Consider the following 14614-nt stretch of genomic DNA (forward strand, 5'->3'; position numbering starts at 1 on the left):
AAGGGAAGACACAGCCCCCTGTTTGCAGCTCCCTGAGAATTCAGTGTTTGGCAATGAAGCATGCATTCACCTAATATATATTTCTTGAACATCTACTATGTGGTTCAGTCCTAGGGGCTGGGAATATGGTAGAGCCTTAGAAAATGGGAAAACTGGCAAGAACTATAGAAGGCAATAAATAAGCTACCTGAGAATTCAGTGTTTGGTAATGAAGCATGCATTCACCTAATATATATTTCTTGAACATCTACTATGTGGTTCAGTCCTAGGGGCTGGGAATATGGTAGAGCCTCAGAAAATGGGAAAACTGGCAAGAACTATAGAAGGCAATAAATAAGCAAAGAAATAGCAAAATGGCACAAATGTTAGGGAGAAAATGAAAAAGGGTAATGAGATGGAGTGATGTGGGGGTATGGGGTAGCTGGAATGATGGGAAGCCATACTAAAGTGATCAGAAAGAGCCTGGAAAGGAGCTAATAAAGACAGAAAACTGAAGGATTCTGGGGAAAGAAAGACTCTATCAGAAAGCAATAGCAAGTACTTTGGTTCTTGGATGGACAGGCAAGTGACGCTTGAGAAAAAAGCAGAGTCATGTGACTCTGAAGCGAAGCAGGAAAAAGGAGTGCTGGTCAGACATGATGAGTGTGGGACAGGATGCTCCAGATGGAAGACTGAGCTCCACACACAAAGGCCCTGCTGTGCTATGCACACTGCTCTTGTTTGGTGTAAGGGATGTCATTGGAGGATACAGCTTAGCATAGGTACAGCATAAACTAAGTTACAATGTAACAGAAACACACTGACGACTGCCTGAGTGGATAGAAGGATCTAAAAAACACAATGAAATGGAAAACACCAGTGATAAAAACACACATCACTAATGCTGGTGTCTGCGCCCAGCCAGGGAACTACATCTCATAGTGCACCTCATCACACTTGTCAATGTAGGCTAAACAGTACCCTGAAGTGGTTTTTTTTTATATATCCTACTTCTGTTTTACCTTCACGCATTAGCTTTTAACATTCATAACTGTCATCCATCAGTTTGCAGCTCTCGTTGGAATAATCTACACCATTAACAAGTTAATCCCAGAAGCTTGAGTTGATTGGAGGCAAGAATAAAGGAAGACACCAGGACTTTCAAATTTTTCACAAGTGCATTTAAATAAAAAGCACCGAGTTAGGCACACCACCACATAAACTGAGAACAGCCTTGTAGAAGTGGTGCGGGCATCTGATTTGCTTAGAGTTGATGGGTTTAGCAGAACATGGAGTCTCCCTAAGCAGGAAATAGATCCCACACGGTTTGGATCCAAGGTAAACACTATGACTGGGCGACACCATCCTGAGATGGCAAACAGAGGAGGGAGTGCTGACTTGGCCAGAGTCCAGCATGCTTGGTCAGTGAGATAAGGCCACTCAACTTTATTTATCCCAGGAAAAAAAGTCAAGGGTAGGAATCACCACCTTTGTATTCTGTTTTTCGGTATAAAGTATCTCTAGAGGTTTTCGGTCCTTCCTCCCCACTTTAAAACTCTCTGTTCTTGACAGCTGTTATCAACTGCAAAATAATCCAAAAAGCTCAGCCGGATGACCATGGAGAGGATGCCTGACTTAATGATAATCTTTTCAAATGCCTGAGAACTCTACTTTCCATAGGTGACTGGGAGGAGCTGGACGTTCTCTGTAGGACTTGTGTGATTTTTTTGTTCACTCAAGACTGGCTTGAATAAGGTTGGGATGTTGTCGCTGTCTTGTCCAGAGTCTCCTTGGTGAGATGGGATGTTAACATCTTTAAAACAAGTACTTACTGAAGGTGATACTATATATACATAGACTGAAAAGAGGGGGACATGGGACCTGATACTGTGTGTACAAGTCAGATACATAAAGTTACTTTAAAATCATATCAGTTCCTATGATAAATTTTATTAAGCTACAATGTTTGCCCTCCTAATGTATTAATTATGCCTTTTAGTACTTGAAATCATTAAGATACATTCCTTTGAAGATACTCGATAGATTTGTCATTTATAAACGACATATTAGATACAGACTGAATGGGTTTTTCTGTCAGTTATCCTTAAATAGGCATATAGTTGAAGTCAATTATAAAACAATGTATTCATTTTAAGATATCTCATAAGTAAAGAATTTTCTTTACCTTCACATAGTTGTATTCTAAGAGGACGAACCGTCCGTCAGGCGACACTGAATAATCACTGATAGAATCTCCAAAGCTTTCCTGTTGGTCAAGGAAAAGAAAGGAAACTGAATGGCTTGGATGCCTTCCCTGGTCATTCTCTAGGTAGAGGGAGCCCTGCATATAGGAACGGTGCCTTGAGAATGTCCAGTGGCGATGGGATAGCACAGTCACCCACACAGATGGCAGTGGTGTTAGGGGGACAACACTGACAGCTAGAAAGCCAGAAAGGGAAGGACTGGCTGAGGGGGGTATGGTTCAGGGACACAGATGGGACTCTGTGAACAGGATGGGCAGCATGGACAGAGGGACAGCATGAGAGAGAAGGCTCATCTCTAGAGTGTGTTAAAGGGTTGCATGTAATCATAATACAGCTTGGCTGTGCCAACATGGCGTAAGGAGGAAAGACATTAAGTCACAAAAACAGGTCATGCACTACAAACTAGAGATTTTTGGTATGTGGAGGTGACTGTGCCATATCTACTTTGTTTATTTGTCACGGGACACCCTGGTGGCATGTGGAGGAGATCAGAAGGAAAACAGGGGGGATGGTAGCAGTCTGATCTCCAGACCAGCGACAAAGTCACAGTAAGAATAGAGATCTGTGGGATAGTTGGCATGCAGAGGGACTCAATAGTGTTGCGTAGCTAATTATAGAAGATGGTGGGAAAAAGTTAAAGACTATAAAGTTTTCAGTCGAAGTGACTTGGAAAACTTCGAGTGATTATTTCCAAGACGGGAGTTGAGCAAGAACATGATAGCTTGAGACACTAGGATACTGACAGGAAGAAAACTAGCCTAGCTTGGGATGCTGACTTTAATAGGCACACAGGGGCTGTGGAGGGTCTAGCAGGTTCAGGGAAAGAGAAGTCTCAGTCTTGGGATGTTAGTGTTAAGGTACATAAGAGAATCAAGCCCGGAGGAGAAACAGCAGTGCCAGGAAGTACATGCCGAGCACCCAAGGTGAGGAAAGGCAAAGCCCGAGGAACACTTACATTCAAACACACAGGCAGAGGAGGAATCACCAAAGGAGACTAAAAAGTAGCCAAGACGGGGAGCATTTCAAGAAGAAGAAGAGGATCCACCGGACCATGTGTCGCAGAGTTCGACAGGGTGAGAAATGAGTCCTCATGATTGGAAAGGAAATGAAAACAGTCCCCAGAATTCCAGACATGAACTAAGCATGTGACTAAACATACAAAGGTACTGTTCTTCAAGAAAATGGAGCTGTTTCCATGTTCAGCATTGACTAGCAAGATATTGTTTTCTTGTTTGTAGAGGTATTCATAATCTAAAGAGAGAAAATGGCCGGATCAGTATTACAAGTTGCTGCCAAACACTTCCCTAAGCTAAATGTTTAAAAATTAAGCTCACACAGGGCACATAAACCCTCTATGCCAGGCAAACAGAAACAAAGGACATTGTACTAACACCCGTCCAGTGTCCATCGTTCATGTCAAGTTTTCAATTCACATTGAACTCTTTACAGCAGAAAACAAAGAAGTACTTCGGTTTGCTCCTGTCTGCCCCTTTGCTTTTTTTTTTTTTTCTTATTTTTATTTTTTGCTATTTCTGAGATCGTTTCTCTGTGTAGTTCTGGCTGTCCTGGAACTCACTCTGTAAACCAGGCTGGCCTTGAACTCACAAAGATCCACCTAACTCTGCCTCTTCCTCCCGAGTGCTGGTCTTAAAGGCGTGCATCATCACTGCCCACCTCCCCCCTTAACTTCTAAGCAAGAACAAATACTCTGCATGAGTTTTGAAAGCGAGGACTGTCTCTTCTCACTGCCCAAAGCACTCAGCAGCCCAAGCTCACTAGAATGAATACAAATATAACAGTTCTATCTCATGGACCTTACCTGACACCCACCGCAGGGAGTAGGACTTGATTCGAAATGTATTTTTTAAATAATCAGCTAGCAAATAAGTTCTGCGGCTATCAGCTGCCGCATCATCTGTTGGCAGGAAAATAAAAAGAGGAAAATATTCAGTAAGATAGAATAGCGAAGTTTGGAATAAATTAATATACCTGATCACAAAATCTTATAATAAACTCACAGAATACAAACTATATCTTGAAAGATTTCAGATCATGTAAATGGGGTGAGAAATCCTTTAAGCATAAAGTGAATATGTTCACGATTATACGAATGAGGTTCGTTGAGAATGTCTAGATCAGAAATATCAACAGGAATGCGGTGAGTATATTTCCCAGCAGCCATGTTTGAAGACAAAGATAATTTAATTATAATGGCATATTGCATTTAGCACAACATGTAAAAATATTATCATTTCAGCATTAACCAGTATTTAAATGTTACTAATTAGACTTCCCATAATCTTTTTTGAACTAATTCTTAAAAGTATGCCACCTTACAGCACATTTCCTTTTAACTGTGTTCATTTCAAGTCAATAGGTACATGAGGCCAGAGACTACTGTAGGAGATGCCACAGGGCCAGATCACCCTTTGCTGTGGTCTTCAGGTCATTTCTCAGTTCTGTTGTTCTTCAGAAACCTTTGGTATATGCTGATCATTCTCATGAGAGATCTTGGTTTCTATCATTGCTCTTTCTTAAACTTGGTGAGATTCATGGGGTTCTGTATTCTACTAGTAGGGACTCACATTCAAAGGCTAAAGTCATTTTTTAAATTTGTTTTTTTAAAGTAAGTGTGTGTGTGTGTGTGTGTGTGTGTGTGTGTGCTTGAGAGAAAGCACACACGTGCCATGGGATATGAGTCAAAGTGAGAGCATGCCCTGCAAGAATTGGTTCCCTCATTCTTCATCTTCCTTTATACTGAATCTGTGATCTAACTCACATCTTCAGGCCTGGTAGCAAGCACCTCTACCCACTGAACCACCTTGCCAGTCCTTAAAATCATTTTTTATTATCTCTTTTGTCTCCTCCCACTTCTGTGTAAATGCCCTTGTTGATTCTTCCTGAGAAATCTGTTTCCAAGAGTCATGATTTCAGGTTCTCCATTGCTATCCCTCCTCCACACCACCAAGAGAACGCCTTTCAGCCTGGTGATCTTGTCCTCAACCCTCTCTGTTCAGGTGTTCTATGTTGCCTCCAGGAACACCTGAAGGCCTTTGCTTGGCCCTAGCAACCCTTTTTCGTCTGACAAAGCACTCTCTCCAGCTCGTGTCCACGCCCTGCAGATGCCATCTTTGGTGCGGGATAATTGTCTGTATTCTGTCAATCATGTTTTAAATAAACACTGTTTGGCCAGGCAGGAAGTATTGGCAGGTCAACTAGACAGGAAGTAAACGTGAGGCAATGAGAACAGGAAAATGCTGGGAAGGAGGAAGCCCATTCCTCCCTAGTCCTTCCCGGACTACCAAAGAAGCAAGATGTGACCTACCCTGCTGAGAAAGGTACTGAGCCATGTGGCTAACATAGATAAGAATAATGAGTTAATATAAGTGATAAGAGCTAATAAGAATCCTGAGCTAATGGGCCAATCAGTTTATAACCTATTTTAGACTCTCTGTGTGATTTTTACTGGGACTAAACAGCTGGAGGACTGGGCAGGACATAAACCCCAATTAGCAGGCCTTCATGTTACACATCTTATCCAGGCATGTGATCTGCCACTGAACACAGGTACCACTTTGGCTTTCCCGCCTCTGCTCCTCATCCTCAATCAGTTCCTTGTAATGGCTTCAGCTGCTTTTGTTCTCTGTCTCTCAGCTCTTTTGTGAGGACTTCCGTTCTGTCCCCTCTAATTTGCTTCTCATGTTCTTTTCGCTTTTATCACTTAATGACTTGTGTTGAGAGTTATTTTTTAATGAAACTTATTCTTTAAAAAGTTTATATATGTATACAATGCATCCTGGTTGTTGTTACTCACCCACCCTTGCCAATTCCTACTCTTCCTTACACGTTCTTTTTCCATGTTCACATCTTTTGTTTTGTGACCCACTGCATTTAACCATCTAAGTGATCAAGAACAAGTTAAGAACTCCTTTCCTCCCCCGGAATCCATCAGTAGCCAGGATGGGTAGGACCCCATTGATTCCTTTCTCATTCATGACTGGCCATCGGCAGGCCCAATATTGTGCAAGCAACTGCAGCTCTTGTGAGCTCCAGCTTGAAATGTCTGTTTAGCAAACTGAATGCAAACTGCTGAGTGCAGTTTCTATATATTCACAAATAGACCCAAAGCGGCAAACCCAGAGCATGGCCACACTGAAGCAAGTAGAACAAACGATGTTCCTTGTATGTGTATGTGTCTTTCTTTCTTTCTTTCTTTCTTTCTTTCTTTCTTTCTTTCTTTCTTTCTTTCTTTCTTTCTTTCTCCCTTTCTTTCTCTTTTCTAACTTGCCTTTTGCTAAGCAGGACACATTGGAAGACAGTTTGGAAACGTCTAGATAAGTGAGTTCTGCGAGATGTGAATGCCAAGTCCAGGTTTTGACCTTTATCAAGTTCACAGTTCGCTGCCAAGGCACGACCTATTCCGTCACAATCATGTAGGACATGCCCGTGTTCGCGTTTCTCCTTCCTCGTCTCCTTGCTCCCTGACATGGCATTGTTGCAGTGACAGATGAAGGTCCTTGGCTGATCGCACGGTTTTCGTGGTGCGACCCAGGACGTGCCGTTCACTTGACGTATTGGTTCAAAGTATTGTGCCAGCCAAGGAGAGCAGTTAATCATATGTTACCCATCAGCTCATAAAGAAATGCATTCCTCTTTCGTTAAGAGTTTTAGAAAAGATACTCGATGCATTCGGTTTTACTTCCTTGGCTGAAAATACTAGGTTGAACGGTGTGGAAATGCCAGTTGTCACTCATAAAAATCAGAATAGTAGCATTTAAAATGGATTGACTTAATAATAAGATCTCACCAAAGGGTTGGAGTGGTGTAATGAATCCTAGCTTCAGGATCAGAATTACTTCCAGATGAAAAGTAATTCCAGAATGATAAGGTCCTGATAAAAGAGACTACGGTTTTGCAAAGCAGCCTTGACTTTGACCAATGGTCACAGTGTGTGTAAAGTATATTTCATTTTAAATAATTATGCTCCTTCATCATTAATCTTTTATCTCTTGAACTCTGATTTGTAATAGTTATACTTTGCAAAGATAAACTTTTTTGGAAATTAAATAGCTAATGAAATACTTCTAAAAAGAAATATGCTCCTTATGACTGGCAAATGCGTAAAGTTGTTAATAGAAAAACAGGCAAAAGAGGTATCTGGTTATAGTTTGTGGGTGCCATATGGCAACCAGTCAACATTCCGCACTGATATTTGTTTCTGTGACGAGTACAAAGAAATAAAACAGGTGTTACTTCAGAATTCACTCTTGTAAAATATCAGCCTTGACAGACAAAAAAAAAGAAAATTCAGTAAGAAGGAAGAAGCAATTAATAGCCAGGCTTCTCAGACACTGAGACTGGGTTATCCAGTCTCATCTCCACTGAGTCACCAAACACTAGAAAAATGGCATAGCAGGTGACCTTGAAAGCCAAGGACCTGGTTTTGAACACAGACTTACTTATCACACCACATGGGCTTAGGGGAAATACTACACCCTTGCTATAATTTAGGTCTAACCCATTGTACCAGTTTTAAGAGGCGCAATCTTGGAAAGAGGCAACTAAGTCCTGAAGGTTTTACTCTCAGGAACGCATTTGAGCCTTATACACGGGGTGGGAGGAGTGAGTCCCTCTCCTTTCTATCATGGGCTGATGCTGCTGTTAAAAAAGATGTCTCCTACCCAATGCTAACTGACTATCATCCTGACCTCGACTTTCCCATCTTCTAGGACTATAAAAAATAAATGTCTATTCTTTGTAATCACCCAGCCTTAGATATTTTGTCATAGCAGCACAAAATGACTAATACAGAAATTGGTACCTGAGAAGTGGAGAGTTGCTAAGCAATGTTGGAACTGGGTGATGGATAGAATCTGAACCGCATGTCAAAACGTGCCTCCTGCTGTTGCTGTGAATGTAGCACTGAGAACAATGTTACTGACGGCTCCAAAGAACAGAGCTTCAGAGAAAGCCTCAGTCTTCTTTGAAATTATTCTAAGTGGTCATGTTAAGAAAGGTGGGAGACAGAATCGACTAGCCTGGTCTCAGGAAATCACAGAGATGAACCAGCAACCAGGAATCCTGCATGGGACTGACCTAGGCTCTCTGCATATACGCTCTTCTTGTGGGACTCCTAATAGTGGGAGCAGGCTTGTCTCTGACTCTCTTATGTGCTTTTGGAACTCCTTCCTTTTACCAGGTTGTCTCATCCAGCCTTAATGGAGAGGAGGTGCATAGTCTCACTGCAACTTGACACGCCATAGCTGGCTGATACACATGGGAGGCCTGCCCTTTTCTGAAGAGAAACAGAGAAGGAGTATGAGAAGGGAGAGAAAGTGGGAGACTAGGAGGAGAAGAGGGAGAAGAAACCTCGGTCAGGATGTAAAAACAAAACAGAAGAAAGGAAGGGAGGGAGGATGGGAGGACAGTGGAAAAAATAAGGACAGCACAGGCCACTCTAGCAAAGTCTTAGACAGAAATGAGGACCATCTTTTTGGGGACTGGAGAAAAGACCATCCTTTCTTCGAGTGGCAAAGAACTTTGGGTCTACATACTATGGCTTTCTGAAAAGTAGAATATAGGAGCTATGGCCATAAGTTGGTGAAAGAAATCTCTAAGCAAGGTGTTCAGGGTATTTTGTGGGTTTTCTTAACTGTCTATAGCAAAATTCAAGAATAAAGACATGAACTACAGAAAGAGCTGACAGTAGAGGGAATCAGAGCTTAAATACTTGGGAAATGTTCAATGACTAGGTCATAGTGATGAAAAGGGTATATTCAGAAAGAATGTCAAGGGTTCGGGCAAAGTAGTTATTTGAAACAGAGGTTAATGTATAAGATGGGAGCTCGGGACTGTGTGCTCCAGGCTGTTTTATGGTGCTTAAGATGAACACCACAGAGTGGGTAAGACATGAGCAGTAGAAGTTTATTTGACTAATTGTTCTGGAGACTGGGAAGTCCAAGATCATCAGTTCATGTTTTGTAAGCACCTTAAGCATAAATTACCACATGGCAACAAATTCTTCAAGAGAGGGCAAGGGTATATGCAACTTCCTTTTATAATAAACATACTTCTTCAAACACAACAATCATCCACTTGCCAGAGTAGAGCCCTCACTGCCCAATGCCTGCTGTAAGGCCCATCTCTAAGACTTCTGCACAGGAGTTAAATTTTCAACACATGAAGTTCAGAGATCACAAACGACAGCATTATTCACGAAAAGGCTGGAAGAATGATTTTAAACACATGTTGGAGATTATTGGCGCTGCCCTTTTCATCATAGACATGGGCGTGTCAAGGCAAGAGACCAAAAGAGAAGCCTTGCATGTCAACAGGAACACAGTATTTACTACCATGAGTTGCCTTGAATCCATACTCCCTGAATTCTGGTGCAATGTTCTTCTGCTGCCCTGTGGGTGACTTTAGGAGTGTCTCGGTGGTCACTTTGGAAGATATTGGTCACACTCTTTGGTGGCAGATATGCAGTACATGCACTATCGCCTCTACAGATAACATTATGCATGATCTTTGGAGGCATAGTAGTCACCACCTGGCCTCAGATAATTTCAGAAAGTGATAGGGCCTGTACAGAGAGCTATCTTAGTAGCATTGCTCTAGAAAGTCACAGTAGGACAAAGTTCAGAAGAGCAATGAGATAGAGTCTGCCAACGAGATTCTAGAGCTGGGTTAGTATGAGGGAACTAGCTTGAAATGCCATCCTGGGGAAGTCAAAGGCACAAGACTTCAACCTGCAAGAGATGCTATATGGGTTGTGCTTAGTAAGAGACTAAAGACCGGCCCAAGTGCACCTAAAAGTAAACATTGAACCAAATGTTTTTCTTAATACACAAAAGAATTAATGAGGCTGTCCCTGTTGGGTTTTGGGCTTACCATAGACCTACCATTCCTTTCTTGCCTTTTACTTTCTTTTGAAATAGGAGCAGCTATCACATTTCTATCCCGCCATTGTAGTTTAAAGCATGTAACATGCTTGATTTCAGTTCCACAGCTGGAGAAAACCTACGTCAGAATGAGTCCTCTCTTGAGCTCTATCATTTCTGACTTAAATGAGGCTCTTCACTGGGCGCTTTTGAGTGGATGCTAGAATTAGCTTCTAGAGTTAAGCAGGTACTGGATGTCAGAAGGGTGGTAAATGCTTCAGTCTAAATGTTCCTCAAAAGTCATGCATCAAAACTCACTCTCTGTTGTGGTGTTAAGAGACAGGACTTGCAGACATTACAGGGAGAGAGAATCCTTAGAACACACAGCTCTAAATGGGAGGTCTCCATTAAATCTCAACCCTCAGAGCTCAGGGACCCCAACAGAAGAGGAGGCAGAAAGAGTGTAAGAGAGAGGGAATGAAGAACACCAGGAGAACAAGGATCTCCTGATGAACTATACAAGGCCCATATGAGCTCACAGAGACTGACACAGCAAGCCCAGGGCCTATGTGTGTCTTCCCCAGATCCTCTGCCTGTATATCACAGCTTTTAGTATAGATCTCCTGAGGATGTTCACAAGTGGTTCTCTGATTCTTGTGCCTGCTCTTGGGGCTCTTTTCCTTCTGTTGGGCTGCCTTGTCCTAGTTTCAATGTGATGGTTTGTGTTTTATCGTATTGTCTTTTAATTTGTCGTGTCTGGTTGTTATCTTTTAGAAAAAGCCTGATCATTCTTTTCTAATGAAAGGCAATATCTTAGGATTTCTATTGCTGTGAAAAGACATCAAGATCATGGCAACTTTTACAAAGAAGTGGTGGCTTACAATATCAGAGGTTTAGTTCATTATCATTGTAGGGAACGTGGTGGCATGCAGGCAGACATGGTGCTGGAGAAGAAGTTACTGTATGTTGATATACAAGCAACAGGAAGTAAACTGTCTCACTGGTCTTGTCATGAGCGTATAAGAGACCTCAAAGTCCACCCTCACAGTGACACACTTCCTACTCCAACAAGGCCACACCTCCCAATAGTGCCACTCTCTTTGGGGGCCATTTTCTTTCAAACCACCACTGACAGAAAGGGAGTGGATCTGAATGGGAAGGGAAGGAAGAAGAACTGGGAGGAGTAGAAGGAGAGGAAACTATAATCAGGATATAGTGTATGATAAAATATCTATTTTCAATAAAAGGAAGGAAAGGAAAAAAAACAAGAGACAGGGCCTGTAGAAAAGTGACTGAGTCATGAACACTCTGCTCTCACGGAGTAATAATCAGAACTTCATAAAAAAAATACTGTAGTGAATTAACTTGTCCTTCTGTCCTTCTGCCTTTCTGCCATTGGGGCAATATCACAAAGACCCTTGTCAGATACTGAATTCTCTGTGGGCCATGGTCACATCCTCTATAATTGTAAGACAATTTTGGTTTCTACTAATTACTCAATCTCTGGTATTTTGTTATAAGGACACAGAAATGGCTGAGACAGGCATGCAAAGACTCACGTTTACAATACACAAATATCATTTTAAGGCTTAGGGGAGTTTTCATTGTTGAGATGAGGTAACATTTCTAATATGCTTTATTGAAGACTTAGAGTTTTAGGAAGCTCTACAGCTATGCCACTGTGTATTATTGAGTTGTTCCAAGCATTCTGTAGAAAGTCAGGATGCAAAAAGAAAGAGAGAGAGAAACAGAGAGAGACGGGGGGAAGGAAGAAAGGAAGAAAGAATGAACAAACTGAAAAATGTTCTCTGGAGTACCTACAGTGATGCTGAGACTAACAATTCAGCTTCAAGAAAATAACAGTCAATTAAATTTCACTATGTTCATAATGGAGGCATGTGACAAGAAAGAACAACTTAGAAACCTGAGACTCTGCTCAGCTTGGGATATACACACACTACTTTAAGCAATGCACATAGCAACCTTGGACCCCCACCTACACTGAGCTGCCTGCACAACCTGCTCCAAACAGGGAATATGTTTTTATGTCCAAAATAGTCATCAGTGATTCCCCTTTCACAGAGAGATCCTGTGCTAATATATCTTTAGATATATCTAGGTATGGGGATGAGAAGGTTGATCCAATTCAGACTGGTCTGGGCATGTAAAGCAAGACAGTATAGCCTCTGAGTGAACTTTTAGAGAAAATGCCCTATTAGCACTTTACATCTTTGCATAATTGGCTGTGCACAAGATTAAATTCAGAAACATCACAGGAAGGAATGTGTTTGGTAGACAAAGGGTTACACAAATCTGTCCATCAAAATATGAAAACATACTCCCCCCCTCATAGTTAGCTCCTTCTCTTAAACTCCATAAAAAGATATTCCAAGAAATAACCAGGGCTCTTGAGCATTCTCCCATTTAGGTGCCATGCTGTCTCTCTCTAGGAAGCCTAAAGTTTCCTTGCCAATTTGCAATCTGTGTGTGCCTCCCCACTTCCCAATTCTTTTACTAAAACATGAAACTTTAAGCATAAAAAAAGACATCAAGATCCTGGAAAGAGTTAGGTTCACTGCATCCCTCTGAGGTTTGAGCTCAGAATGTGTGTATTCTCCAGCCTTTAACCCAGTTCCTCCCTGCACTCAGCGTTTCCTTAGACTTTCTCCTGTTTGTGCATCTGTGTGACCAATTTTTACGCTACATCTCCTGTGACTTCTAGATTAGCATGAAACCTTAGTAGATAGAAATAAAGTCTGTACCAGTTGTAAGGTTGCAACATCTTAATCTGGAGTTGCAGTTTTTGTTGAATGACTAAGTGGGCAATAATTTGGGTTCTGTGGTCAATAAGTTGTCTGACCTTTGTTGTAGCTATTCAAGTTGGCCTTTGTAACTCGAAAGTCATTACAACCAACCTGTAAATGAATGAATGGTGCTGTGTTTGCATAAAACTTTATTTGCAAAAGCAGATAACTGATGTGGAGGGTTAAATAAGTGCAAATCATACACTTCTCAAGATTAGATGAGAAGATACTGAGATTGATGTAGAAGACCTGGAAGCGATAAGAACATGGTCCTTTAAAGGGCAACAGAGAGCAAATGGGCCCCCATATTTGGGTCATGATAAAGCAATGCTGCCACTGGTGTGGAACAATGAGCCATGCTGACCGCTGCGAGGGAAGGTCCAGGAGGATTCACACAGAAAGCCAATGCTACAGAGGGCCACAGGCTTGCTTATTCCTGTTGGAAGTAAAACTAACCTTTATTCTGATTATAGCTACTCTCTCAGCCCTTGATAGAACTCACCTAGGAATAAACACAACAACAAAGGCTTAAACTAATACAACAGGTGTGTCTATGCCTTGCTAAGCTTCTGGACAGTGTGAGCCAGTGTAATCTGAAGCGATAAGAAACGGGTGAAGGAAAAAACTTAAGTATCAGGATAAATGACTCATAGATCAAATCAAATTGCTTCAACCTGGGGGGTAGTTTCTCTGATGACAAATAACTGAAAATAATTGTGGAGAGATATTGACTACGGGTGTCATCATGCAAACTGGGGATGATCAGCTGATATTTGAAAGAATACCCATCATTTAGGGAAGCTGGAAAACTCTGATACTGACTCACTGAAGAACTTCCCACCCAGAAATTTTTATAATCATAATCAACAAAGCTCCTCTTTGGGACAGATGTTTCTAATCCAAGATTCAAAGAAAAGCAATCATTGGAAAATGTCCCATAAGACATGGTTCCTTTTCCAGTGTTTACCAGGCAAAATTTTAGCACGACGGGGCACATGGTAAATATTATTATGCTTCAAGCCCTGGGACTGTTAAGAAACAAAACACTTGGGAAACGTATCCAGAATCACATTTATGGCTCTTCTAGCTTTCTTTTGGTGTGCCGGATAGTTCAAGGCATTGTGTATTTTATTAAGTCACTTATTCTATTCATCTTAGTCTTACCCAGTGTTAAAGATAAATAGACCAAGACACAGATAGTTGTGACCAAAGTGCCATTACTAATAAACACCCAAGCCACAACTGAATGGGCTCCAAGAGGTGCGGTTGTGACTTTCTTTTAAACCAGTCTAAACATCTGGGCAAGTAAGTGCACGTGCTAAGCGCTGTGAGAGCAGATGTTGTGAACTGGTGGGGGGTGAATTAGACCTTATGGAGGTGTGAAGTCAGTGCTTGCAGCTGGCTGAAATAGACAGTTAACAGTTGACCTCTCCCTGAAGGTGGCACGAAAGGTGGCTGTTCCCTCTTCACAAAGGGATGTGGTAAGGATAGCAGCTCCTGGAAGGATCTGTCCCACCAGCATTCCCTCCTCTACATGATTTTCATCTCTTTTCTCTAAATTCTCTAAAACTAGTTAGGTAAGGCTCAATACAGGTTTCTTCTATTTTTTTTTAAAGATTCCTAGATTTTAAAATTACAGAATGCTGAATAATGCATGCCCTGTGATAATAGATTTTTTTTTTTTTTT

The 14614-nt window shown here is 41.5% G+C and overlaps 1 protein-coding gene across 1 annotated transcript in view; it reads right to left on the reverse strand.

Annotated features, from left to right (window-relative positions):
* The window catches only part of Dpp4 (dipeptidyl peptidase 4), a 78349-nt gene that overhangs the window by 51344 nt on the left and 12391 nt on the right, over positions 1 to 14614 (reverse strand). Inside the window, exons 3-5 of the mRNA XM_013346055.2 lie at positions 4063 to 4158; positions 3403 to 3494; positions 2165 to 2245 (exon numbers count right to left, since the gene is read on the reverse strand). Coding sequence (XP_013201509.1) covers positions 2165 to 2245; positions 3403 to 3494; positions 4063 to 4158 — 269 coding nt within the window. The remainder of the gene's footprint in view (positions 1 to 2164; positions 2246 to 3402; positions 3495 to 4062; positions 4159 to 14614) is intronic.

The sequence above is a fragment of the Microtus ochrogaster genome, chromosome 4 (genome assembly GCF_000317375.1).
Source record: "Microtus ochrogaster isolate Prairie Vole_2 chromosome 4, MicOch1.0, whole genome shotgun sequence".
Classification (NCBI taxonomy): Eukaryota; Metazoa; Chordata; class Mammalia; order Rodentia; family Cricetidae; genus Microtus; species Microtus ochrogaster.